The sequence below is a fragment of the Xiphophorus couchianus genome, chromosome 8 (assembly GCF_001444195.1).
Source record: "Xiphophorus couchianus chromosome 8, X_couchianus-1.0, whole genome shotgun sequence".
NCBI lineage: Eukaryota > Metazoa > Chordata > Actinopteri > Cyprinodontiformes > Poeciliidae > Xiphophorus > Xiphophorus couchianus.
Genome location: NC_040235.1, coordinates 14164992 through 14191142, shown reverse-complemented (window position 1 = coordinate 14191142; position 26151 = coordinate 14164992). Strand labels below are relative to the sequence as shown.

Here is a 26151-nt window from a genome sequence, read left to right as displayed (position 1 = left end):
TTCTTCTTCATCTTCTTGGCCGCTTTGATGCTGAGGGGAGGGAATTCAGCATCCTCACAGCCTGATGGATGAAACTGTTGGAGAGTCTGGTGGTGCGGGAGCAGAGGATATCTTTTCCAGGAGGGCAGGACACTGAACAGTTTGTGGGCTTTTCTCTTTCATTTGAGTAAAAATATTTTGAAGTAGTGCTGCTCTTACTGGAGTACAATGTGCTTATTTTGAGTTTCCAGCGCTTTACAGCATTTTTTAAAAAGTGGCATGGCCCTTTAAACAAACCATCCAATGAAACTGAAACATGTCCCCCTGCTGGCTGCTGCCTGGTAGTGCAGTTTCCGACTGGCGGAGCTTTGGAGATGCTGACGGTGCTCCAGGAACAAGGTAACAGCAGAGACCATTTTATTGTGATAAAATGTGTTGATAAAAAAAAAAAAATGCTTTTATACTCACGCGAGACCAGAGGGGCGCTAACATCGCGGGAAGTGAAGCAGGAGAAACAGCTGAAAATGTTTTTGGAGAGAACAACCTGCCGTTAGCTAACACAGGGACAGGTTACTAGCTTAACATCGGCGCAAAGACGTTTGTGCTCGTCAAGTTACATAATACTGCTCAGTTCTGTGAGCTAGCATGTTAGCATCACTGCTTTGTTGTTTTATGACCAAGTAGGACATTTTACTGCAACGGTTGTGACTGGAAACCGTCGCCGCATAGAGGCGTGAATGAAAGCATAACTTTAGCTGTACTGACAGGAGTAACAAGCGAGCTGCTGTACATCACCTGGCTGAGGGAAACAACCAGGCACTGAGGTAAGTTGCCTTTTAAAGGCAATAGGCAGCTAAATATATAACTCCTCACTATTTTAAAGCGTATTGTTAGAAGCAAAGTTGCGATTTTCGGAACAGTTCCGTCAATAAATATGTAAATTGTTGTCTATGTTTACAGCACTACTATCTTCAGTGCATCATGCTCTGTTCGTGCCTGTGGGTTCATAGCATCATGACATGACTAACCAGTCCGCCCAGTCTCCCTGCTGGAGACGGTAGATTTATGGCAGGCCAATGTCGCATATAATCAAGCTGAAGTTAGCTTCCGATTTGGGAAATGGCAATTTCACTTAATTTGTCGCTCAAGTTCAAAAATTACGACACTAACACTGTTAAAACCTGGGCTAGATTACTCTAAGAGCTGAAACCTTAAGCCCAAGTTTGTGATTTGTGAAATCTTAAGTAAATTTTGGTTTTGTTTGAAGAGGCTTTGTATTGTAGTTTCTGAGGTGGACCACTTTTAGTGTGTTTCAGATGGAAAAGAAAGCACTAAAACAATCTCTTATTTAAACTTTAGTAATTATGAGCAACAATTCATGCTCAAAAGTCCAGATTTAGATCAGTTCTGCAACGAAGAATGGGCGAAAATCATCACTTGATGATGTGACCACAAATTTCTTTGCAAAACCAGTTATTAGGTTTAGAGAGCAATAACTTTTTCCCATAGGGTCAGTTTATGTTTCAGTTTTTCCTTTTATAAATGAAGTCATTTGAGAGCTTTATTTTGTATTTATTCATATTGTCTAAAATAAAAATGCAAATACATTTTCACATCTCCATATTTCCAGAAAAGTAGTTCTTGAAGGCACCTAAATAAAACACCCTTTTTTTTATTTTCTGATGTTTCATTTTAAATTTGGAGAATTGAATTTGGAATATTGACTGTGAAGATCTTGACTGACTCCCTCTTTATATGACAAACCAACTTGCCATGGTACGTACTGTTTTCCAGCCCTCCCTAAACAGTTCAGTCCCCTCCTCCTTTCCCTTGTCTGTTTCCCACTGAAGCATATGTCATCTTGCAAACTCAGGGTGAGTTACACAACCTGGCTGTCATGCAAAATAGGAACACGTGTTTTTAGGCGTTGCTTGAAAACACATCTCTCACAGACAACACAGACTGGTTAACCACTGTTGGGGAAACAGCTGCGTCTCAGAGGAAAATTTTTTAAAAATATTTTTATTTTTAGAATCTCCAGCTTGACAGCTTAATTTTCTTTTTTTTAATTTCTTTGGGAGATGAGAAGAACGAACTCAACATGTGCTTGCCTTACAGAGAGGACCATGCCACGAACATGACCAGCACCGATGGCTTCTCAAAATGCGAGGCGACTCTGCGAGCCAGAAGCCGGAGGAGGCCTCTTGCAGAGATGCTCCATCTGCTCTCAGCTGTCATCGTTTGGCTGGTGACCGGCACCACCATCTCCAGCCTCAACAAATGGATTTTCGCAGTTTACAACTTCAGGTACCCTCTGCTGCTGTCTGCGCTGCATATGCTGACAGCAATCGTGGTGGACTACGGGCTGATCAAGCTGCGGGTGATCCGACATAGAGGGGCCGCCGAGCAGGACCTGACTCCGAACGCTAAGTGTAAAGTGTTCCTGTTGAGTCTGACTTTCTGTGCCAGCATCGCCTTTGGAAACATCGGCCTGAACTATGTACAGCTGTCGTTTGCACAAATGATCTACACTACAACGCCGCTCTTTACTCTGGCCATCTCCTCTTTGATCCTGGGTAAGCAGCACCACATCATCAAATACACTGCCATGATGCCCATCTGCCTGGGAGCGTCCTTCAGCATCATGGGAGAAGTCCAGTACGATCAGACCGGATGCTTCTTTGTGTTTGCAGCGACCATGTTGAGGGGTGTCAAGTCCATTCAGCAGAGTGAGTACAGTGTTTTTTGGGGGGGGTTTACCCCATAAAACAATTAAAACTACTTATTTTATTAAATAAGTGACCCAAGCGAGATGCTTTCTGTACTTTTTGCACATGCCGGTTACTTCAGGGAACGTTTTTTCTCTGGACGCCACATTAGTTTGTGGTTGTGGAGCAAGTTGATGATTCACTCCACAGTCTAGAGTTGACACACCCTCTTATTAAGGTGGAATGGTACAGCAGTATGCTTCTGGTTGCCTAGGGAACATAATATAAACATTACTGCATGTCTGTGAGTGAGTAGAATCTGATGACAGCCTGATCTCATGTTTCTAATGTTTGATGATCCAAAAATGGTCAGAAAAAACAAACAATCTAGACTGTCACATTATACATCCTGTATAATGTGACAGTCTATATACAGGATGTATAATGTGACAGTCTAGATTATTTGTTTTTTCTGATTGGGTTCGATGAACTTTGTTCAAGAAATTCTTTTGAACAAAAGTGCTGTGTTGCCAGAGAAGACTCAAGATTTTATCAAGTGGGTAAAAACATTGTAACAACAAACTAAACTTTTTGTTTGAAAAGTTCACTGATGTCATGAGGACTAACTCTTGTTCTGATAATTATCTAATGTTTTGAACTCTTACTGAATCATTGTTGCTTCGGCTAATTTAAAGCTGCTGGTTTCCTGTTTTGTATTGCACCACAGATGAGTGTTTGTTTGCAGTAGATTAATGGGCTGTAATGTCATTACGCTCTGCAACGTGACCCTTGTCTGAGAAGACATGAGTTTAAAAACTTGCATGGAGGCTCAATGTTTTGTTGCAAACACAGTTGGATCTTCAGGTTTCTAGGATGAATGAACTGCTAAGTCAGAGTTTTGCAGGGCCTCAAAATCTTACAATGAATAATCTAATTTTCAGCTATTAAATGTCTTAAATGTATCCTCAAATATACTTCATACATTACATTTTTCTGCTTGTTTTAAGTGTGTTGATAGCATCTGTAGCTATCAACACACTGTGGCTGCTGTGTGTGTGTCATAATTCAGAAAGCCCAGGAAACACCACCTGCTCCCTTTAAATCAACGAAATGATTCTCCTCCAATAGCTGGCTTTTTGTTGGCTGTTTTGGGGATTTTAAATCAAGACATAGGTTAATAAAGTACCGTAAGCTTAAACTTGTTTAAGTTATAACAAGTGAAACAAACTGTTCCTGCACAAATATAAAAGGACAGAAATAACCTAATGTTTGACATCATGTCAGAGTAAACATGCAGTTTTTAGGTCAGTTTAGGACTACCAAAAGTATTTTTATTCGTGAAATTCCCATATTAACATAAAAGGATAATGTCATTATTACTTTCTTCTCAATTCAGAAGTTTACATGTATTTAGTAGAACTGTCTTTTAAGCTCTATAAGTTAAGTTAAATGTTTATTATCCTTTCATCAACTTTATTTTAGGACTTTTTCTCCTGACAGAACTGCTGTAACCAAATCTGGTTTCCAAGCTGCCACTCTGGCACTCAACTTCTCAGCTCTGCTCACACATCAGTGCTTTTTTATGTCCTTGTCCTTAATCTGCGCTGTAACTAATTATGTAGTTCTAAGGGTCATTGTTCATTTGAAAGATCCAAGCTTTAACATCCTGACTAATATCTTAAGATTTTGTTTTATTATTTCGTGTTTCATGTTCTTTCGAACCAGCGAATCAGTCTATCTCACAGCATGACCCGCCCACTTCCATACTGAGGCTTGAAACTTTCCCCCCTTTTTTCACCCAGTTGTTACAATGGTCATTCTGGCCGTAAACTTCAGGTTCAATTTATTTACGTCTCAGAATGTGTTTTGTTACAGAGTATACATGCAAACTGTAATCTGGTTTCATCTGATGGCTTTTTTCTTTCCGAATGGCTTTTCAGCCCGTGTTAGCTAAGAAAGACACACTCTAATCAACTTTTAAATTTGAAGAAAGTCATTAAAAATGATCTCCGACTTTTCAAGCTTTTAGCAAACAGATATTATTTTCCTCATGCTAACTTATGTAAAACAGAAAATAGGGAGTCTCATTTCATATGAGTTGAAAAATGGTTTACTCTTCAGTTTTAGCAGAAAAACATTGCTACCTGAGTTAACTTTTTGTTTGGTCAATATAAGTCATGATAAAATTGTAATAGTAATACATTTTTAGTTTTAAATGTAAGTTACTTAAACCTGTAGGAACCCTCTTCATATTGTGATCCTGGCGGGGAAAGGGTTATCATACCTCTGAAAGCTTCGGTGACACACGTCACAAGACTGCGGAAATGTTCTTGTTTTCTTCATTAAGTTGAGTTAAGTCAGTGCTGGAAGAAACATTAAGTACTGTTGTTGTTTCTGGGCCAGAGGATGTAAACACAGTCCAGCAAATCAAATGTACTGCAATGTAGTCTCAGGTTTCAAGTAGCTATTTTCATCCCCCGGCCGCCTGTAACACTTTCCCCTCAGTATATTCCGTTTCTCTGTCCCACTTCAGGTCAAGTTCGTCTTTTTGTTCAAACTTCTGATGACACTTCAGCAGTTTGTGAGCTGGAGGCAAGTTTTCAGTGAGATCGCTCTGGTTGTAACCTGTCAGAAATCTGCAATGTCAGCTATATTTTGCCAGCGACACGCCTATAAAGAGAGAGGGAAAAAAAGTACAGTTGGGAGAAAAATGTGTAGAAAAAAATCTTTCAACAAACAAACGGAAACAAACTATTTACAAAAAAGCTAAAGGGTACCTTTGTTGTTGTTTCCACTAAGAGAGAAATACAGAGAACATTTGTCCATGATGACTCGAAGAGATATGAAACATGACTTTCAAAGAAGAGCTTTGCATAATGTCCAGCAATATTCCTGCTATCCACATGATTGTTGTTACAGTTCTTCATGATTTGACTATAAAAACAAAGTAAGCAGTTATGAAAGTCACCTACACCAAAACATTCCCATAATACGTGTTGTAGAATAGCTGGGACAGGACATGGAGTGACTGGATAGAGTTTGATGCAGGAAGTAAAAGTTTTTATTCATGGACTAAAAGATCCCTACAATCTTTAACAAGAAAAAGTGTTTTCTATCAAAAACTCTAGTATCTCTTAGTAATCTATTTAAATGCATTAAGTAAAGTACAGTTTATGTATCATGAGAGTAGGCCTTCAGATGATGTAAACAAAATTAATTCTGATCATATTTTTATGAACAATCTGTTCTGAAAAAAGTGCAAGAATAGCTTTCACACATCTGTGTGAAAGATATTCTTTCACACAGATGTGTGAAAGAATATCGACCACATACATGCATTTTAGTAATGGTCAAAAACTTCAATAAACACTCTCAAAAACCTTGTTGAAAGCATTTCCAAAAGAGTTAAAGCTCTTGCAGTTGCAAAGGTGGGTGAACATAATATAAAACCCTTTAGATTAAGAAGGGAATGTAACCCAAGTTCATATACATGTGTGTGGAGTCAGACAGACAGACAGATATACTTAAAATTTCTTTCTTTCCTTTTTTTTTTAGGCATTTTACTTCAGGAGGAGAAGATCAACTCCGTCTTCCTGCTCTACTTGATGTCCATTCCCAGCTTCTGCATCCTGGCTGTGGCCGCTCTAGCCTTGGAGAACTGGGCCTTGCTGGAGTCGCCGCTGCATTACGACTGCCACCTGTGGGTCTTCATCCTGCTCAGCTGCCTGGGTTCGGTCATGTACAATCTGGCCAGCTGCTGCGTCATCACGCTCACCTCGGCCGTCACCCTGCATGTCCTGGGCAACCTGAACGTAGTCGGCAACCTGCTGCTGTCTCAGCTGCTGTTCGGCAGCGAGTTGTCCACGCTCAGCTGCGCCGGCGCCGTGCTGACGCTGTCCGGCATGCTCATCTATCAGAACTCTGAGTTTATCGTTAGTTACATGGACGCACGCAAGGCTAAGCTTGAAGGGACCGATTTTAAAACCGAGTCTGGCGGAGGTTCGGTTAAGGAGGAGGGGTTTGAGAAGACAAATTATCCACCAGGAGTGGATGGGAAAGAGAAAATGGACTGATCTGAAAGTATAAAGAAAATGAAGAAAAATAATCACTGGATACGCTGTAATTTGTGTCATATAAGTGGCAGAACATTTTCTTCCTTCCCTGTGCCAACTCATTCATGTTCTTGACACAGAATTGGAGTCTGCACCGGAAAAAAACCCCACCATGACCCTTCATGGAAAAGGTTCAAATTAATTCCTCATCTAGCCTATAGAGCTATATACATGCATGAGCACTCCGAACTGTTTGGTACCGCTGAAGTTACCGACTCTGTCTCTCACACTACTCCACTGTGAAAAGCGTTCTCAGCTCCAGAGGGCTGTAATGTTCTCGGGGACGGTTGGTCAGGTTTGCAGAGACTCTGGAAGCACTTTGGCCCCGAATCTGATTAAACTCAAGTTTGTATTAAGAAGCTATATTTATGGTACTGTTGCCTTGTTCCACTTTGGACAGGGGTTGAGGTTTTATGGCAGCTTTTTTGTTGTTGTTGCGTAAAGCAGGAGTCGGGTGTTGTTGAGCTGAAACGTTCTGTGCAATGAGTTGCCTCTTTTCCACTGAAGCACATCCTCACTAAGAGGCCGAAGTTGTGTGTTTTGTTCTCCACTATGAACCTTTCTGTTACTCCCCACTTGAAGCCCTACATTGTGTTCTCAAGAAGTCTCTGTTGGGTTAGTCCAATTATGAGCAGCACGTCGTCTTCCTTGCAGCGTACTTTGATAATTAGTGTCACAAGTCCTCTAAGGAGTGTCGCTCAACTTTAGCTCGTCTTCCTCCTGTGGAAAAGGTCAAGAAAAAGAAGAATGATGTTCCTTTTTAGCTCTATTCTTTTCACTGATGCTTTTTTAGGGAGTTTGAAAAGAAAATATAGATTTTTATTTTATGAGCGTCTCAGCGAAAATTGGCTGAAAATGCTGTAGGCTTTCTTCAAGTGTCATACAGTTAATACTAGTAAGCATTTGTCTCTTTCTAAGCACTCCATTATGTGAAAGCATCCAGACTGCATGCGATCCACCCTGAATTTAGCATGTTTGGTATGCCAAATATTTACTTTATGTTGTTTTACAAGCTCTGTCAGTGGCTCCTTGTTGTGTGCAGTTCAGAGTTTGAGATCCTACAAAATAACTCCACGATATATTTATATATATAAAAAAGATCCCATCACAATTTCATCATGTTTTGCCTAAGAAAAAAAAGACATATTTTTATTGCCAGGGTGCCATTTATAAATACATTTTACACAAGAATAATGAAGATAAAAAATGTAGGATCGCTGTAACCCTAATTCAGTTTAAAAATTGTCTTTATTTATTTTAGACATGCAGTACATGTAATGATTCTGAAAATGTAACACATTTTCACTGGTTTCCCTGAATGTCTCAACTGTTTAATAAGACACTGGAACTCAACATTCAATCAATAATATAAAATTTTCAATATAATGTTGCATAAAAACTAATAAATTTACATATCAAGGGCAAAATATGTTTTTATTAATATTATGTTAAATGGATAACAGTTTGGGGGAGGATGCTTGTGTTGCACTGACAGGTTGCAGTGTGTCTGCCTTTAAAGCCTATGGTTCATTTTGTACATGTTTGTTTTTGAGTGCAAAGCTGGTTGGATGTAAATAATTATTTTATTATATTTATGTATTTTGTAGCCCTTAATGGCTGGTTTAAACTCGACTGCTTAAAGAATGAACCATCTTTGCCTCATGCCTTATTTGGACATCCTGCAGATGAGGAAAATTAACAAATCATGTGGACTGGAATAACAAATAAAGGAACTCAAGTCTCATCACTAATTTGGTGTGAATGAATTCTTCTGCTTTGTGAACTTTCTGGAGTATTTTCACTCTTTGGCTTCAAAAAATAATAAATTGTGAAAATGGTTCTTTCCTTACATTGCTTCATAAATTGATAGGTAAGTTGGATATGTAGCAAATGAGTTATCAGTTAGGTAAAATTGATGAGATAAAGCAAAAAAAAAAGTTAATTAAACTTTTCTGTGTTGAAATTCACTACAGAATTAAAATATATAAAATTGGGGGGTTAAAGAAAGTCCGTAAGCATAGCTAGAGTTACAATAAAACAGCTTAGATCATAGTGTACTCATGTTTAAGAGTGGCCTAGTCAAAGTCTGTACCTACCGCTAAATACAACTGACAATCTGTGATGAGCATAAAAGCTTCCTGACTGAGCTTGTGAAAGTTGTAGTTATAGTTGTGAAACTATAAATCCAGTCATAGGTGTTTCTACTAACTACTTTCTACTGACTTGGGTAGAGATAAATGCAAATGCACACCACACTTTTAAGATTTGTATTTCTGAATAAAATGAAAACCAAAACTATGCAGCTCATTTATTTATTCTGTTTATTTTTAAAGGCAGGTATTGTGACTAGGGCTGCACAGTGGCGCAGTTGGTAGCACTGTTGCCTTGCAGCAAGAAGGTCCTGGGTTCGATTCCCGGCCGGGGTCTTTCTGCATGGAGTTTGCATGTTCTCCCTGTGCATGCGTGGGTTCTCTCCGGGTACTCCGGCTTCCTCCCACAGTCCAAAAACATGACTGTTAGGTTAATTGGTCTATCTAAATTCTCCCTAGGTGTGTGTTTGTGTGTGAATGGTTGTTTGTCCTGTATGTCTTTGTGTTGCCCTGCGACAGACTGGCGACCTGTCCAGGGTGAACCCCGCCTCCCGCCTGGAACGTAGCTGGAGATAGGCACCAGCAACCCTCCCGACCCCATTAGGGACAAGGGTGCACAGACAATGGATGGATGGATGGTATTGTGACTATTAAAGGTTAATTACTTTACATAATGGCACACCAGGAGATTATCAGATAATTGTAGATAATTAGATATTTGAGTTGTGATTTTTTGACATGAATCAGCTGTAAGCTGCTTTACTATGTCACTTCCTAATCTCCATACATGTTATTTGGATATTAAAGCCTGAAGTTCTGCTGCTGCCTCACGCTGTGTGAAACCGAGATGGTTTCCAACCCCTGAGGTTTTCCGGAAAGCAAAGTCAGGCCGTCTGAAAACAGAAAATATTTTAGCAGTTCTACGAGGTCAACACTAGATGGCGCAGTTTATCTGTTTCAGACCTACTAACCTGATGCCTGAACGTCCCTTAACTTTTAAACCACTAAACAATCTCTGCTTATGTTTTTATATTTTACCGATGTTTCCCAGCAGATGTCTGTTTGAATTCCAAATATGTGCTCTGTCCGTCCGCCTAAAGACTCCTCCGCTTCTGTAAACAAAGTTCCTGTTCAGCCTTTTGCCTGAATAAGGCAGTGCTCCTCACTTTTTGCCCCTGTTAACCCTTCACATCCCAAACTGCTGCTGCACTCTGAAGGTAAATTGTAATAAAAAGGATTCGTGCAAAAAACATTAAAACACTGATCTGAAGAGATTCCTGATATCTTTGGGGTCACATTATCCTGGATCCTGTGACAAGAGCAGCAAAGTTTCAGAGTGGAGGTGACAAAGATGGATGAGTTCAGAGAGTTTCCTCCTCCTCCTCCTTTCTCCTATTTTGGGAGGTTCACATAAGCAATCTGAACTCTCTCTGCCCTGAATAAGCATCTCTATAAAACACCGAGATGCAAGTTGTGATCTTCTGCACAAGGTTTAACAGAGGAGAAAGAAAGCGAGACGGGAGTGTTGCATCCAAAACGCTGCCATCAGAGGAGCTGGTTTGCATCCTGATAACAGGTGAGTTGCACCAGACACTTAACCACAATGATTTTTCCTATTCAAATATTATTTTTTTACATGCTACCATGTTGTTCTCCTCATTTTGTGACATCAAACTTAAAATATATAGTCAGACTCGCGACAAATTGTTTAGTTCTGCTATCAGATTGTTTTAGAAACCAGCTTCTTCCATAGCATTACTATATTTGTACATGTTGAAGTTTAGTGCAGTTGCTTCAGTTGGACTAATAATTTGTCACACAGCTGCTCATTTTTAAGCTGCTGTACATATTTCAGCAAGAAATGAATCTGAGCTTCCTGCTTTGTTTACTACATTTCTTCCAAAAAAAAAAAAATTGAATTTGTGCAAGTTAGGATATTTTGGATTTCTCCTCTTTTACAGGGCAGAAAGGCGCGTTCAGTTTTGTTTTGTTTTCGTTCTTGTCGCTAAGGTATCTTTCAGAAATGCATTTGTTTACGTATTTGTTTTGTTATTTCAGCCAACCAGGTTCGCTATTAAGACATGGAGTCAAAAAATGAAGGGTCAACGCTGTTGACCAGTGAGAAATTGGCCTCTATTGAGGATGAAGATGTTCTCAACAAAATGGTGAGCCCATAAAAAAAATGACATTACATTCATGCAAATACTGAGTTTCTGGGATTATTGGGAGACTATCATTACATTCTATCTTTTTATCCTCTAACTAACGGCAACACTTGGTTTTTCTTTGGGTAAACTTGAAAAAAATACACACAGTTATTTAGTGACTGTTTTCCGCTTGCAGCTGGACAGTGCAGCAGATTTTGAAGAGAGGCGGATGATTCGAGCTGCTTTGAGGGATCTGCTCAAGAAAAAGAGAGGTAAAAATCATACAAGCACAAATTAAAATCCACAAGGTTTATTGTTTATTTGTATCATAGTCACTTGAGTCAGTACTGTGCAGTTTGGCTGCAGGTCTTTCAGAGTGTCCCTACCAGCATTGTAAACCTAGATACATTTTTTAAGCTCAGGTTTAGATCCAAAGGTTTCCAGATTAGCTTCACCTACTTGGTGCATGAAGACGATCTGATGAGACTTCAGTGACATTTGAAACACTTAGAAACACTTGTGGCCTTCAGTGAATGATGAAGGATAAAAGTCACAAGCTAAAACAATTTGATCTCTTAATAGAGTTGGTTTACAGTGCTTCTTGTATTGCAAGTTTCAAGTCTTGCCATATATTCTCCTCTCAATTTAAATCTGGACTTTGACTGGGCCCTTCCAGCACGTAAACATGCATTTATCTAAACTGTCTCATTGTAAGTCTGGCTGTATGCTAAGAGTCATCGTACAGCTGGAAAATGCAACTCTAACCCAGTCTCAAAGGGGATTCTTTTCACTTTCTGTCAACTTTGTCCTTCTCTTTGGGGAAAAAATGATTAATATTTGTCCCGTTGGTCGAATTTCTCACTAGAGCCGAGGATCTTTGCAGCTCCTCTAGAGTTACCATGGACTTCAGCTGCTTCTCTGATTTATTTTCTCTCCTTGACTTGTCTGCTTTGCTGATTATGTTGCTGGTGTCATATAATGTTTTCTAACAAACCTCTGAAGGTCGTTGATAAGCTAGGATTTCATTTTCGGCTATGCACACCAGACTTTTCTGAGTTCGACTTTTCCGATCAGATAAAAGGGAGCAGGAGCGCGGGGTGAGGCACCAAGACCTGAAACAGCAGGGCTTGAATAAAGGAGGGACGACGGGAGGAGCTGTTAGCGTCGGAAGAGCATCTATGAACCAGCAGCCATCGGTGAACAGTAAGTCTGACTCTCTGATGTTGCTGTTTTCTGCTTTAGATCATCGCTAAAAATGAATCTGTTGTGGTTTCAGAGTCAGCAGGTCAGCCGTCATCCTCCACTCCAATCAGCAAGACCACAGGCAGGTGAGAGACATGAGGAATTAGATTATGTTTGCAACATAATTGTCAAAATATGGCATTTCTGCTTCCTCTTCTTTGAAAGTGAGATAATTAATGACTGTTTTTCTGCCTCCTCTCCTCTGCAGGGCTGGTCCTGCTGCTGTCTCAGCCCAGAAATGTTCCTTTGCTGAACCACCCAATGCTAAAAATGTCAAACAAATGCTTCTGGACTGGTGCAGGGCCAAAACAGAGCCATATGAGGTAAACCTCCATCCAGCTAGCTTATGCTTTGATTTGTTGCCCATATGAACTGTGCACAGTTCTGTCCCTGAAACACATTTGGCCACGGCTCTTGAAAACCGGTTCCTCTCTCTTGCATGTGGCCAAAACAGGGGGTAGACATCCAGAACTTCTCATCCAGTTGGAAAGACGGCATCGCCTTCTGCGCCTTGGTGCACCGATTTTACCCCGACGCGTTCGAATACTCCACCCTGAACCCCTACAAGCCCAGAGACAACTTCCAGCTGGCTTTCAGCACTGCAGAGTGAGCCCTCATCTCTTAAAGTGAACAAGAATAAATGTAGTCTTCTGAGAGCGTATTGTCTGAGTTATCTGTGTTGACGTCCTGTCCTCAGGAGGCTGGCAGGCTGCCCCCCTCTGCTGGATGCTGAGGACCTGGTGCGGATGAAGGAGCCCGACTGGAAGTGTGTGTACACGTACATCCAGGAGTTTTACCGCTGCCTGGTGGAGAAGGGCCTCGTCAAAACCAAGAAGCGCCCATAAGTCTCCGAGAGCCCATGAGTCACTGTGATCTTTCCAGATAAACGCACCGAGAAAACCTGAGGTCAAAAGGATGACTTTGTGATCTTGTCCAGATAAATATTTACCATTCGATCGGAGCCATTTCACTGTGAACCAACGGTGACAAATGGATGGTATTAGTTTGCAGGGAATTGTTGCTGTCTGTGTGATTTAAGAGAACAGCTGGTGCTTCGGGTCAGTTCATTCCTCTGAGATTACACATCTGCATTAATCCCACTGTGAGTCTGAGCATGACCTTCATGATGATGATGATGATGATGATGCTGTCCAGGACTCGCTGCAGTCTGTGCGTCAGTTAAATAAATTCTTATTTCATTATGCAACTTGCTTCTTTTTTTTTCCTGCAAAAACAATTAAGAAAAATTATATGTTTTCCATAAACTTTGACATAAAATGTGTAGACTGCATTGTCCAAATGCTGAGGAATAAAAAGTGTAATTTGTACAGCTCAACGTTAGTTTCTTTATGTACATACAGTATATGCATACAGAAAAATAAAAGTTGTGCTTTCAGTAGAACTGTATTGAAATTTTAGATTTTTTAAAAACTGCTTTACCACTATTGAAAATGACTCAAGGTTTTGAAATAAAACACACTATTAAAAGTAATAATAATAATAATAATAATAATAATAATAATAATAATAATTCAAATACATTATTAATGAAATTAATTATTAAAATATAATTAATTATTAAATCTATTGCCCTCAGTTTTAGACAGTAAACATGAAACATTTTAAAATATGCTTAGCCTGACAATTAAAATGTGTCTATGATATTAAAATCTTGTTTTAACATTCTAAATTTCTCCAGATTATCTTTGATTCCTCAGAGCATTTAAAGCATGGCTGTCCAATAAGCATAAATTTGGCTGATGCAAAAAAAAAAAAAAAAAAAAAAACATTTTTAAAAGTTGTTTTGGTTCAAGTTTTGATGAGGTGAGGCATTTAATAAGTTAAAATTAAAGCCTTTCCCTTTTGTTTTTGTTTTTTGGAGAATAATTTACAGATCCATTTTCCACAAAAAACAGGCACTTTGTTTCATTAAAATATTGTGTGCATTGGATTGCAGGCAAAATGTAATATAACTAAAGTATTCTAGCTGGAGAATATAAAAAATTAGAAGACTGAAATCATTACATGCTTATTACAATCTGAATACATCCATATGGTGCGCTAGTAATAAAAAAAATCCTGATCCCACTCCAATTTATCAACATGCATGTGCAGAGATATTTCTACATAATATTCATAATTCACTTATATAAATGCAATTTTTGCCTCCACTCCCTCTGTTTATTTATAGGTATTTATATTTTAAACAGTTTGAATTAAACTTGACGAGTGTTTGCACAGTTTTATAGATTATCAGCGCTGAAGTATTAAATTGCCATTTGGGGCATCTGAACAACAACCCCCAACAACATAAGTTGTCCTTGTGATTTGAACATAATGATGATCAATATGTTGCCAACCAACGGAATACAACAGATTTTGTTTTATGTTGCAGATTGTTGATCAAAAGTGCTCGTTTAAATACACTAGCTCACCCTCGTATAGAAGTTCATACTACTATATCCAAAGCAAGTAATCATAGTTTATTGATATGTTGATCGATGCTGCCTATCAGTGACGCACAGTTATCGGATTAATGCGTCACCCGCAGGACAGATGCGCTGTTATTTCTGTCCGGCTGTACTTTGGCAGCTTTAAATTTCTCTGCCATGTTCTGCCCGCCCCCAGCAGCCGTGGAAGGAGGGAGGGAGGATGGAGCGGTGCAGCCGGGTCGGTGAGGTGGAGGTACAGCCGTGATGCTGCGACCAACTGCGCTGCACTCAGACGGCATGCGGGATCAAGGTGATGCAGTATGGATTCAGTGTTTTGTTTTTGTAATTTGTTTTATTAGTGTAGCACAAATGATCAACATGCAAAGGTTCGGGCGCATGACGCGTGACGGCTCTCTGTCCTGACTGCGCCGTGACGAGACGTCGGCTATCCACGGAACCGACAGGTTAGACCTGCTGCGGGCTGCCTCCGGTCCATTAATCGATCCCGGCTTGTTGGTGACAGTCTGGTGTCTTTGGTCGGTGTGTGCTGCGGGAGAAAACCGAGATTCATGTTATTATTTTCAGTTCCTTCATGATATCACCCTTGTGGTTCACCTTGGACTTAAAAATACGCACAAAAGGTAAGATTTGATTTTATTCTCACTGCTTACTGTTCCAGTTTATGTTGTCTCACGTTTCCGTCATCTTGTAACATAAACCTGCTGTTCAGACTTGCAGACTCACGGGGTTGGAATATTAAATAAGGCCGACTTCATGCTGGCCGTGAAAGTTTTGACTTTGAAAGTGAATCCAAACGTGTCTGATCACTGTTAACTCATTCTGCGATGTTAGGGCTGAGTTTCTCTGTTTTGACGGAGAGACACATTTGCATATGTTGAATAATTGAAGGAGAGGTGTATGATTTCTGTGTTGGTCTCACAGACAGTAAAATGGAGGTAGGTCTGCTGCCCTCCTTTAATGTAATCCATCCTCTTCCTTGTGACCTGCCTGTCTGACATGCTTTGAAGTGAACTATTATCAGCAGCACAGCTGTGTGTCGTAATGCAACTTTCACTTATGCAATCAGAAACGTAATACACTCCATCTATGAAGGGGTCAATGATTAATGAGCATCACCAGGAAATTTAACTGCAGTTAAATAGGTAAGAAAAAATAAAAAAAAGTTAGCTACAGCCCAGTTATACAGTGATATGGTCAGTAATCTGTTACTGACAGAACATAGAATATGATGCAATTAATTTTTTCACTAAATTCAAACCACTTTATATCTCCTAAACTCTTGAACATCACATTTTGTCATGTTGCAGTAACTTTCCATGTATTTTAAATATGCTCGTTTATTCTTTGCTTAGATAACATCCAGTATAGCCAATTTAATAAACGGGTTTTTTTAAATATCAGAATAAACCTAACTGCTCTGCGAAGGCCTCAGAGGTTTGTTAAAACCTCTGAGGCCTTCAGAGGTTTTAACAAACATCATCAAGTCTGTTGATGGATAAAGCTGGTTTAATTTTGAAGGTTTAATTGCAGTAAATTCCAGTCCTTTAAAGTAACAACCCAAGAGTTTGTGAACATGTCTGCACAGCACACCATTTTGGATTTGTGTTTGTAAAATCATTTTAAAACAATTCATCATTTAATTTCCACTTCCACTTTGTGATCATGCACTGCTTCTGGTCCAGGGGTGTCAAACTCATTTTCATTTTGGACCATATCAGGATTATGAAGTTCTTCAATGGGCTGGTTGTGGCAGAAGTTTTTGATAAAAGCACTTAAGAAACCATTAAAACATGAATGAATAGTCTCAGTGAGTAACTCTTAGAGTTAAATTATATTTAACATCTTTCCATATTGATGTAATTTTGCAATATACAGATGAAAACTGCTTTGATTTCATTGATAAAATATTATTTACACACATAACTGTCACCTTAAAGGTTTTACTAACATGTCACTTTTTATGTGATCCTTTTAGGATCACATAAAAAGTGATGACGGGCCAGACTTGGCCCCCGGACCTTGAGTTTGACAACTTAATTTAAAAATTGATCCTGATATAACAATTTTCCAAGACACTAATAGCAGAGACTTAAAAACTAACATACTTTTCAATGCATTTTGAATGTTGCGTGGCTTCTCTTTTTGAGAACTGCTCTGTGCATCCTGTTGCAGGCTGATGGACCGCCTTCCACAGAAACAGCTCGGCTCAGACCCTTGTGGTCCCAGAATGCTGCCTGGATCCTGTGCAGTGATCAGAGTGAGTCCAGCTTTACCTCTACAGCCCGCAGTCCCGGAGCCACGTTTACTCAATCCATCGGAGGGGCTCAAAACACAGTTAGGACCAGAGCTCACACAGGCGCCTACCAAAGGGACAGGCCGGGTGCAGATAGGGGAGGATCGACTCACTCCTCCACTGTCAAGCATAAGTCGGCCCAGACCGACTGCTCTTGGAACTAGAACAGCCTCAAAGCCAGCCAAAGTCCCACTGGAGTCGTCTAAGGAAATAGATTTGATCCCTGTTTGCATTCCGGCTCCTCACAGCGGTAACACCTTGTCGCATTCCTCGTCAGAGCCCTCGTTCCTTCTGAGCAACCCCCAGAGCCCGCAGCCTTACCTTCAACCAACTCTTAGCCCTAACCTGACCCCAAACCCGAGTCACAAACCCAGTCTGAAGCCTCAGCCTCAGAAGACCGCCTCACCTGGGAGCACAACTCAGAGCCAGACTCAGTTTGAGGGGCCAGGAGGAGAGAACAATGACTTTAGGTAAGACCAGCAACACTCATACTGAGTCATTTCCATAGTTTTTCCTGATTCTTGCAGCAGGTGCCATCCCACAAAGATTGTGTGGAAGGAAAACTGTCGCGTGGTCCTCCATGTCACGTGAATCAAAGCAGCAAATTTCTCTAAGAGCCATAGGGGCCCGACACAGTCACAGCTGTTTGGCTGATTTCCCCCAGGCACTTTAGCTGAAGCCCTTGCTCATAAACAAAGACTGCTTGAAAAAACTGTTTAAACTCTCAGCAGCTCGTTTACAACAGCAGTAAATGTTGTCGGTCTTTAGACAGAATCGTCCCAATACCGAGACAAACACACATTTTACACCTGCAGGATTTCTTTACATGTGAAATAAGAAACTTCTTCAGTTGTGAACAGTCCATTCAGATCAACACAAAACAAAATACCATAAAAATATTAGTTAATATTATTTTTAAAAATAAGTGTAACCAATTTGTTTGTTAAAAAATATAAAATCCTGTGCTTACAATTACAGATATTGTATATATAATTTCTCCTTATTGTGCTAAAATAAGCAAAACAAACTAAATGCAACTAAAGAAATTTGGCCTGACTTTATAGATAAAGTAGTTTTTTATATATTTTTCAAACATCTATAAGGTATTAAGAGTATAAGAGCTGAATCAGTCGGATTTTAACTTTATTTAAACTTGAATGCAAATTTATTACTTTAGCCTGGCAGAAGGATTCACACTTTGCCTAATACCCCCGATTTGTATTAGTTCAAATCAGGGGTTTTAATTACTTAAATGGCATAGAACGTAAGAGTGTTTTGAAATATTGAGTCACAGAAAGGGCTTCTTTAGCCAATTTGTTGTGTTTTTGTGCAAAATTTGTTTAAAATTTCCACAACAGACTAACTAATGGTCATCTTTTGTCGTCTTCAATTCCTATATACAAATATATGTATTGTTATATATACAGTATATATATATTTATTTTTAATTCTATTTTTTCCAGTTAGGCTGAACAAGGCTCTGTGTGTTGGTTAAAGCGTAGGATGTTGTTTCATAACCTAAACCTGCTTCAGACTTCTCAGTGTCTTGATTCCTGACTCGCCTGCTGTGTTCCACTGCCTTCACAGAACAGATGAATTCACAATGAGATTACATTACAAAAATGTGGAGTCCATTTTATAATGTGGTGGTTTCCGAATGCATTTTTTAACTTGCGCTGGATTTTATTTAGGGTTAAAAGGGGGTGAATAAAAATGCCTGCCGCACCATTCAGGTTTTTATTTGCTCCAAATTAAAGAAAGAAAACTATATTTTTTCCCCTGCCACTTCACATTTGCATGTTACTTTGTCTTGGTCTGTCACATAAAATCCCAATAAACTAAATTTTAAGTTTGTGGTTTTAACGTGACCTTGAAAAAAGAAAATGCTGTGTGTATTTCTGCAATTTAGTTTTCAAGTTGATTTAATTTATCTCTGGATTTTTGTTTGCCAGTGGGAATTTTCATCGTTGCTGTACTATTTTAATAACAGAACAATTAAATTACCATTCGAGAAAGCCAACAGAATTATATGTGCTGAAGTTGACATTTAAGTGTGAGCTTATTCAGCCACCTGCCTGTTCAATTTTATAAAATATTCAGCTCAATCCATGTTTTTCTGACTCTGGTAGTACTCAGCCATGTGGATACTCATACACACACAGATTTGCTTAGCACTTAGTCATCAATGATGCTTGCTGAGGTGCTTAATTGTGGGTTATTTTTATTTTACCTTATGCAGAAGCCCCAATGGAAGCTTTTCCTCTGAGGATTACATTGCAGCTCATATCCCATTTTCACAAAAGAATTTGAGTCTAATGCGGCGCTCCCTTTGCTCTTATCCATTTGTCAGGGTGTACATCGTCACATGGAACGTGGGATCAGCTGTCCCACCAGATGACATCACGTCTCTGTTCGGACCAAATGTTTCAGATGGGAGCATTGACATGTTTATCATCGGGTAAGCGAGTTTTTGTGGACGACTCAGCAGTGCCAGAGCGACAGCAGTGGATGCCCACTCAGTCATCTGTGGTTCTCTCCCCCTACAGTCGCTGTCCTTTTTTCTTTTTTTAAATTAAAGTTTGGTTTTTGGTTGTTTTAAACATTTTCTTGCTTCTGTCACCATCCAGACTCCAGGAGGTTAACTCAATGATAAACAAGAGGCTGAAAGATGTTCTTTTTTCAGACCAGTGGAGTGAGCTTTGCATGGACACGCTCAGTCCCTTCGGATATGTTTTAGTAGGTGCATCTATCATTCTCCACATCCTTCTTTGTCTGATTGTAAAAATGTGATGGAGTATTTTGTCACCTTCCTCATCTGTCCAGGTGGCATCACAGCGAATGCAAGGAGTGCTTCTGCTTGTATTTTCCAAAATCTGCCATCTTCCATTCCTCAGAGGTGTGCAGACCCAGAGTACACGGACAGGACTCGGGGGATACTGGGTATGAACGCCGATGTGTCACCGCGACCCTGCGCAAATTGGTTTGGGGTTAGAGTCAGAGTTAGGCTGCACACAGAAGTCGGGCCTGTGCTCCATCCTGCTGGCAGCTGCATGCACGTGTGGGTGAATATGTCAGTGTGTGACCTTCCCGTGCATGTTGATGTCAGCATCCCCCACTGGCTGCTGCTGCTGGTGCAGTCACCTTCTCTTTGAGGTCAGTGCAGCAGCAGGCTGTCTGGCTCTCTGATGCTGTGGCTTGATGTAAAAAAAAATAAATAAATAGAAACACTTTGTCCCCCAGCACAGATCTGGTTGATGTACTCTGGTTTTCCTTTAGGTTTCTATTAAAATACACGCTCTTGTTATTTTAAAGGGGAATAAAGGTGGCGTGAGTGTAAGAATGACGGTGTTCGGCCACCCAGTGTGTTTTCTGAACTGTCACCTGCCGGCTCACATGAGGAACTTGGAGCAGCGGATGGAAGACTTTGAAAGCATCCTTCAGCAGCAGCAGTTCGAAGGCGGGACTGCCACTGGTGTCCTGGACCATGAGTGGGTGATTTTACTTATAAGTCATGCTTATTCAGGTGGAATAATTACACAGCATACAGTTTTAATCATTAACTATATATTTGACCTTTCATCTTTGGCTAAATTGGTAGTTCATTTAAATTGCTTAGTTTCCTGGCAAGAACTTTCAAGAACAACCTGCATTCCATTTGGAGAAATGTTTTAAAGTTAAAAAAATTAAAAGATCGAGTTTTTGTCTGACACAAGTTGTATGTAATAATAAGTAGGGGTCCAAACAAGGTATCAAAAACCTGACTTTGAGCTGGATGATGGAGGACTGAAGGATTAAAAATCAGGTCAGTGGAAGGATAAATGCCAAGTGACGTAATCCCAGCTAAATATGATAAAGTACAGTGTGCCAATCCAATTATTGTGTGGATCAAAATGAAGTAGGATGATAAGCATTTCTCATTACTTCATTTTTGCTTAGCGTTATCAAAAAACAACAGTGAAAACAAAAGTCTACCCCCATTAAAAGCATTTAAAACTACTTACAGCGCTACTTTTAGAAGGAGTTTGGAGTGACTTTAATGTTTCTAAAAAGTGAAGGTGCTGTGAATCATTGTTTTGTCAGTTTTGTTTTCCTCTCACCTACACACAGTTATTTTGCAGCCAACTCTCCCACATGCTGTAGCTACACACATAACAAACAACTCAGGGGAGATTTAGTCTTCAGAATAATTAAACTCAAAGGAATAAATGTCCAGGGTGGCATAATGAAATCATGCGTAATGAATAATAAAAAATAATTCACTACCCTGCCTGTCTATTCAGAGCAGTTCATACATTTAGCAAGCCACTTATTACCACTCAGGAAACTTAGGTTTTCTTCATCTACTACCATCAGTAGTTGATAAATCGCCGATTGGCCACAATTTCCATCCATCCATCCATCCATTTTCTGTTCACCCTTGTCCCTAATGGGGTCGGGAGGGTTGCTGGTGCCTATCTCCAGCTACGTTCCGGGCGAGAGGCGGGGTTCACCCCGGACAGGTCGCCAGTCTGTCGCAGGGCAGGCCACAATTTCAGAATATTAAAACACTGTCTACAGACATTACTGTTTTTATTTGGGTCAAGAAAAATGCTTACATTTTGAAAACTAACAAACACTAAGACAAAGCAGGCAACAACTCTGCCTTTTAATTATTTACAACACAGTCTTGGGCAAGATGAAAATATTACTACAGCTTCAACACTTCATGTCACTGAACGAATTCAAAAATCCACTTAGTAACTGTATGACTGAAGAGTTTAATAGCTTTTTTAAACCACTCTTAAATTATTTTATGATGTGTTATTTGTATGCTCTTATGAGTTTTTATCTGGTTTTGTTCTTATATGGCTTTTAAGATGTATAAATTGTGTGCAACGTTTTTATTTATTCCGTTCAATATACTGTGAAAAGGCCCTAATCTCCCTCAAAAAAGGGACTTCATTTTAAGGGACTTTGTGGTAAAAATAAAGGTAAAGTAAAACAAATAAGAATTAGAAAAACAAAAATAAACTTGCTTTCTGAGATATCATAAATTTAGCAAACACATACTTTAGTAAAATTAACATATTTTACATAATAATATACGATACCATTATCTGTGATGCAAAGGTATTTCAAGACTATGTTTTGTGTTTGCAGTGTTGTGTTTTGGTTTGGGGACCTAAATTTCCGTATTGAAGACTATGACATCCATGTGGTGAAATGTGCCATTGAAAGCAGCAAGCTGCCTCTTCTATGGGAACGGGATCAGGTGAAGTAACTTCATAATTTAAAAACAGAAGCACGGATTATTCTGTTGATTGCAGCCAGCAGATGGAGCTATGGCTCTAATTAAAGGAAATAGAAAGTCTGCCATTCTCCTTTTCTGTTTATTCTCCAGCTCAACATGGCTAAAAACACAGAGTCCATTCTGGAGGGCTTCATGGAGGGACCGCTCAAGTTTCCGCCTACATATAAGTTTGATGTGGGAACCCACACATACGACACCAGGTCTGCTCATACAGAGTTTTTTTTAATCCAAAATAAACCCTTAATAAGATTTATTTGTTTTTATCTCATTAAGAGATTTCAGAAAAATCTTTTAATGAGGTTGATTTTGAGTTTACGATGTCAAGATATGTAGGCAAATGTACCCAGTGAGAAGGAATAAATCAGAAAAAATGTCTTAGAGCAGTAGCTTGAAGACTTAGCAAACCAGCAACCTACATAGGAATTTAAAAGAACAATCTCCAGTCTCTACTTCTTGTAACTCATTACATTACAAAAAGTAGAGACTTGACTTTTGACAAAAACTGTAATTCTCAACACTAAGACTTTGGTAGGATTCAATTGGGATTGCTCCAATTCTGACCAACATTGTTACTCTGGTGCCAACAGATGTCAGCGATCTTATTTCTCTAAACATTGACAGAATACTCTATATTCTGTGAATACATCCTGGGTTACTTCAGTAATATTATGGACAGCATCGTCAGTTTGTCTTAGAGTCATTTAGTGATTGTGCAAGTCTTTTCTACACATAATCAGTCGATATTTTACTAGAGTCCATATTTACATCACATTTTTTGTAAAGAAAGCAATCCCTTATTTACCTAAAATAGAGTTTTGATTTTCCCATTCATATATGTAAATTCCTCTTGTTTTTTTTTTGCTTCAGAAAAGAACCTTTTAAAATTACTTATCCACTTTGAAACCCTAAATAAAGACTGCTTTTGATTTAAGTCCCATATTCATTTTCTTCTCTGTAAAATATAATGTTTGCCCTTATATTTAAATACATCAGTGCTAAGAAGAGAAAACCAGCCTGGACAGACCGCATCCTGTGGCGCCTTCGTCGCACCGGTTCCCCCGTTCCTACCCACAATGCATCTTTGCAGCGAGGTCTGACTTCCTGGTTGGGTGGAGCCACTAAAGTGATACAGCATAAGTATCAAAGTCACATGGGCTTCACCATCAGTGACCACAAGCCTGTTTCCTCATTGTTCTCCCTGCAGGTGAGGCCACATCTCGTTTCAGCACAACACATTTTTGCGATTATAGTTTATGTATTTTAACCTTCGAATTATAGTTCCCATTCAGGGTGGGTCTACCTCTGGTGGAGCTGCAGGTAAATAAGGAGTGGTGCAAAGCATCAGACGCCACAGTCAGATTCACTGTTGCTTCAACATATCAGCGCAGTTCATGGGACTGGGTGGCAATATACAAAGTAGGTCATAGAGAAACTCTCATATCAAACGCTGACACTTTCCTTCCAAGCATTGCCAACACATTCATTTCTCCCCGAACAGGCGAGATTCAGGCATCACAAGGATTATCAGGCGTACGTCTGGGCCAAAGGAGAGCATGCCACACAGGTTTGTTGAGGACTGCAGCTCCTACAGATAACTTCCTTTAAAAGTTCAAGTTGACTCAGAGCTGACTGCGGTCATTTTCATAGGTGTCGTTCTCAGAAGAGGATCTGCCGAGAGATGACTGTGAATACATCCTGGGTTACTTCAGTAATATCATGAACAGCATCGTCAGTTTGTCTTCGCCAGTTCAGGTAGTAAAGTTTTATCACATAAAATTACTGTTACGAGGTATGCAGTGTACAATCCAACTTTTTATTATAAAAGGAAATCAATATGACGCCATATTTTATTGCCAAAACTACCATAAGTATAACTGAATTAGTTTTATTGATTCACCTTGTTTAACAGATCAACGTGTTGAAGAATTTTTAATTTTCTCTTTTCTATTTGTCATCAACACAATGGTCTTTCTTCTCTCCTCGAGATTTAGCTAATATGTACTTGAGATGAAAACGAAAGCCAGTCTGAATGGCCACAAAGATCATTGCCAGACAGACCCTGAAATGTTACAACCAGAAGTAGCATCCAAGCAGTCTTATGCACTTGTGATGTTGCACATACTGGTATTGATGATTTCATTCAATATATTTTCCAGCTCTTCTTCAGATCAAAGCTGATTCTTTTTAAAATAGCTCAGTCAAAATCTAGATATAAATCAAATAGTGGCAAGACTTAAAAAATGGCATTTACAGACACTTTCCACCCAAACTGACTGCTGAAAGCTTAAGCTATTTTGCAAAGAAGAACTGACAGATATTTTTAGTCTGGAGATGAGTAAACCTTGTAGAGCCCTGAAACTGTAGTTGCAGGTAATAATGCCCAATATACATGCATACTACATCTCTTTACTTTGTAAAAAATGTTGAAAAGACTGTATAATTTAATTAACACTTCACAATTAAGAACTGCCTTTTGAATCTGACATAAGTTCACATAAAATACACTGAAGTTTGTGGTTGAGACAAATTGTGACAAAATTCAAGGAGATTAAAACCTTTACTTCCTTTAACAATAACCTTCTCCTCAATCCTCCACCCTCCACAGATCAGGATGCCTGTTGTCAGCCCCACTGTGTGCCGCTCTGACAGCTCCAATGTCAGCTCTGAAGATGACAGCACCATGGTTCTGCTGGCTCCAAACTCCCGCAGTCCAAGCCCAAAAACTGGCAAAAGGCATCACCGTCATCGCCGTAGTCGCAGCCCAGCTGTCCCCGCGATGTCCTCCAACCCCCTCCCTGCCTTGCAGGGCCTCAGCCTGTGTCCTCGCTCCAAGGAGAGCCAATCACGAAGCCACTCTCCATGCTCTGCTGCTAAGAAGGAGCGCTTGGTCTCCCCCGACACTGTGCCGTCCCCCACCATCAGTCCCCTCAGCCCTCGCAGCCCCGTGTCTCCGGGCAGCGGGGTGACAGCGCCGGAGGCCCTGATTGTAGCCATCTTAGGTGAACACAGTCCAGCTCAGGTCAGCCCCACAGGGGTCAAACAGATTGGGAAGCAAGTCGAAACAGACAAACGAAAGACTATAAAGAGGTAAAATAGGAAAAATGACATCCACACTATCATGATCTGACCTGAGGCAATCTGAGAGAAGCTGCGCCTTTATCGACTCTCATGTAGTTTGCAAACATTCCATGTTGCAGCGTCGCAGTTTCCTGTTAGAGAACCTATCATCATCTCATACGACTATGTGCTGTATGTATATCTTTGAGTGAAGAATGTGAGCAAACTCTCTAAATGTTCTCATGAACTCAGGAGTGATGAATGTAAAACCAAAGTCTGGCTAAACCTGCAACAGAAATGACCAGCTATCACTGAAAGCAATATGGATCCATGCTTGGTATCAAAATAAGGACCCTGAACCAGTATTGATGGTATTATAGTTCACATCTAAGGCAGGACGTGTCTGTGTGAGTCAGAGTAGTGTAAGCTTAAATTATTCATTCAAGTGTCGAAAACGTGATGATTTTAGCTCTATACGACTTGATCTGTGCAAACGTTTAGTTTCAGTGTGCAACTGACACACAGAGCCTTGTGTCACCTCAGTCTTAAATTGTAATCCCAAACCAATGCTCTTATTGTTCTTAGCATCTTCGTGAACACAACCCCTGCTCCTCAGAGCTGGTTTCTGACACCCAATGTTTTCCTCCCAGGACAGAATGTTGTTTGACTGTGCAAATAAAATGTGAACAAATAAACAATAACTAATCAAAATTATTTGACAAGCTTCCCTAAACAGCAACATCTGCTCTGAAAAAGATGTGCACAACTTTTCGACATATA

General features: G+C 39.8%; 3 protein-coding genes and 1 long non-coding RNA gene across 5 annotated transcripts; 3 read left to right on the top strand and 1 right to left on the bottom strand.

The window, feature by feature from the left end:
* The first annotated feature begins 149 nt into the window (after window positions 1-149).
* Window positions 150-8550, top strand: slc35e4 (solute carrier family 35 member E4). Of its 2 annotated transcripts, none has more exons than XM_028025393.1 (3): window positions 150-378; window positions 2098-2708; window positions 6243-8550. In XM_028025393.1, the coding sequence occupies exons 1-3, from the start codon at window positions 296-298 to the stop codon at window positions 6758-6760; spliced, it is 1212 nt and encodes a 403-aa protein (XP_027881194.1). In that variant the 5' UTR covers window positions 150-295; the 3' UTR covers window positions 6761-8550. The 2 variants fall into 2 exon arrangements, with proteins under 2 accessions (XP_027881194.1, XP_027881196.1); XM_028025395.1 differs by lacking the exon at window positions 150-378 and adding an exon at window positions 429-803.
* On the bottom strand, window positions 2735-6236 carry LOC114149485 (uncharacterized). Its single transcript, XR_003596514.1, has 2 exons — window positions 4972-6236; window positions 2735-2957 (listed from the first exon to the last, which is right to left on the bottom strand). It is a non-coding gene; the product is annotated as an uncharacterized LOC114149485 (long non-coding RNA).
* A 1607-nt stretch (window positions 8551-10157) lies between the features above and the next one.
* On the top strand, window positions 10158-13608 carry smtna (smoothelin a). The gene is made up of 8 exons (XM_028026301.1): window positions 10158-10465; window positions 10948-11054; window positions 11233-11308; window positions 12111-12239; window positions 12313-12364; window positions 12487-12601; window positions 12733-12884; window positions 12976-13608. Exons 2-8 carry the CDS (start codon window positions 10971-10973, stop codon window positions 13121-13123), a joined length of 756 nt encoding a protein of 251 aa, XP_027882102.1. The 5' UTR covers window positions 10158-10465; window positions 10948-10970; the 3' UTR covers window positions 13124-13608.
* A 943-nt stretch (window positions 13609-14551) lies between these two features.
* inpp5ja (inositol polyphosphate-5-phosphatase Ja) lies at window positions 14552-26085 on the top strand. The gene is made up of 13 exons (XM_028026297.1): window positions 14552-15351; window positions 16904-17494; window positions 19375-19482; window positions 19652-19760; window positions 19848-19964; window positions 20337-20512; window positions 22164-22275; window positions 22405-22514; window positions 23308-23518; window positions 23593-23730; window positions 23813-23878; window positions 23962-24066; window positions 24920-26085. Exons 2-13 carry the CDS (start codon window positions 16908-16910, stop codon window positions 25403-25405), a joined length of 2325 nt encoding a protein of 774 aa, XP_027882098.1. The 5' UTR covers window positions 14552-15351; window positions 16904-16907; the 3' UTR covers window positions 25406-26085.
* Window positions 26086-26151: the final 66 nt, after the last annotated feature.

Bases quoted from the DNA above. Each gene is read 5' to 3' on its own strand.
- slc35e4 (XM_028025393.1), top strand. From the start codon at position 296: ATGTCCCCCTGCTGGCTGCTGCCTGGTAGTGCAGTTTCCGACTGGCGG. The intron at 379-2,097 runs GTAACAGCAGAG...CTTGCCTTACAG, and splicing joins GACGGTGCTCCAGGAACAAG to AGAGGACCATGCCACGAACA. The intron at 2,709-6,242 runs GTGAGTACAGTG...TTTTTTTTTTAG, and splicing joins TGTCAAGTCCATTCAGCAGA to GCATTTTACTTCAGGAGGAG.
- inpp5ja (XM_028026297.1), top strand. From the start codon at position 16,908: ATGGACCGCCTTCCACAGAAACAGCTCGGCTCAGACCCTTGTGGTCCC. The intron at 22,276-22,404 runs GTGAAGTAACTT...TTTATTCTCCAG, and splicing joins TTCTATGGGAACGGGATCAG to CTCAACATGGCTAAAAACAC. The intron at 22,515-23,307 runs GTCTGCTCATAC...TAAATACATCAG, and splicing joins ACCCACACATACGACACCAG to TGCTAAGAAGAGAAAACCAG.
- smtna (XM_028026301.1), top strand. From the start codon at position 10,971: ATGGAGTCAAAAAATGAAGGGTCAACGCTGTTGACCAGTGAGAAATTG. The intron at 11,055-11,232 runs GTGAGCCCATAA...TTCCGCTTGCAG, and splicing joins AAGATGTTCTCAACAAAATG to CTGGACAGTGCAGCAGATTT. The intron at 12,602-12,732 runs GTAAACCTCCAT...TGGCCAAAACAG, and splicing joins CCAAAACAGAGCCATATGAG to GGGGTAGACATCCAGAACTT.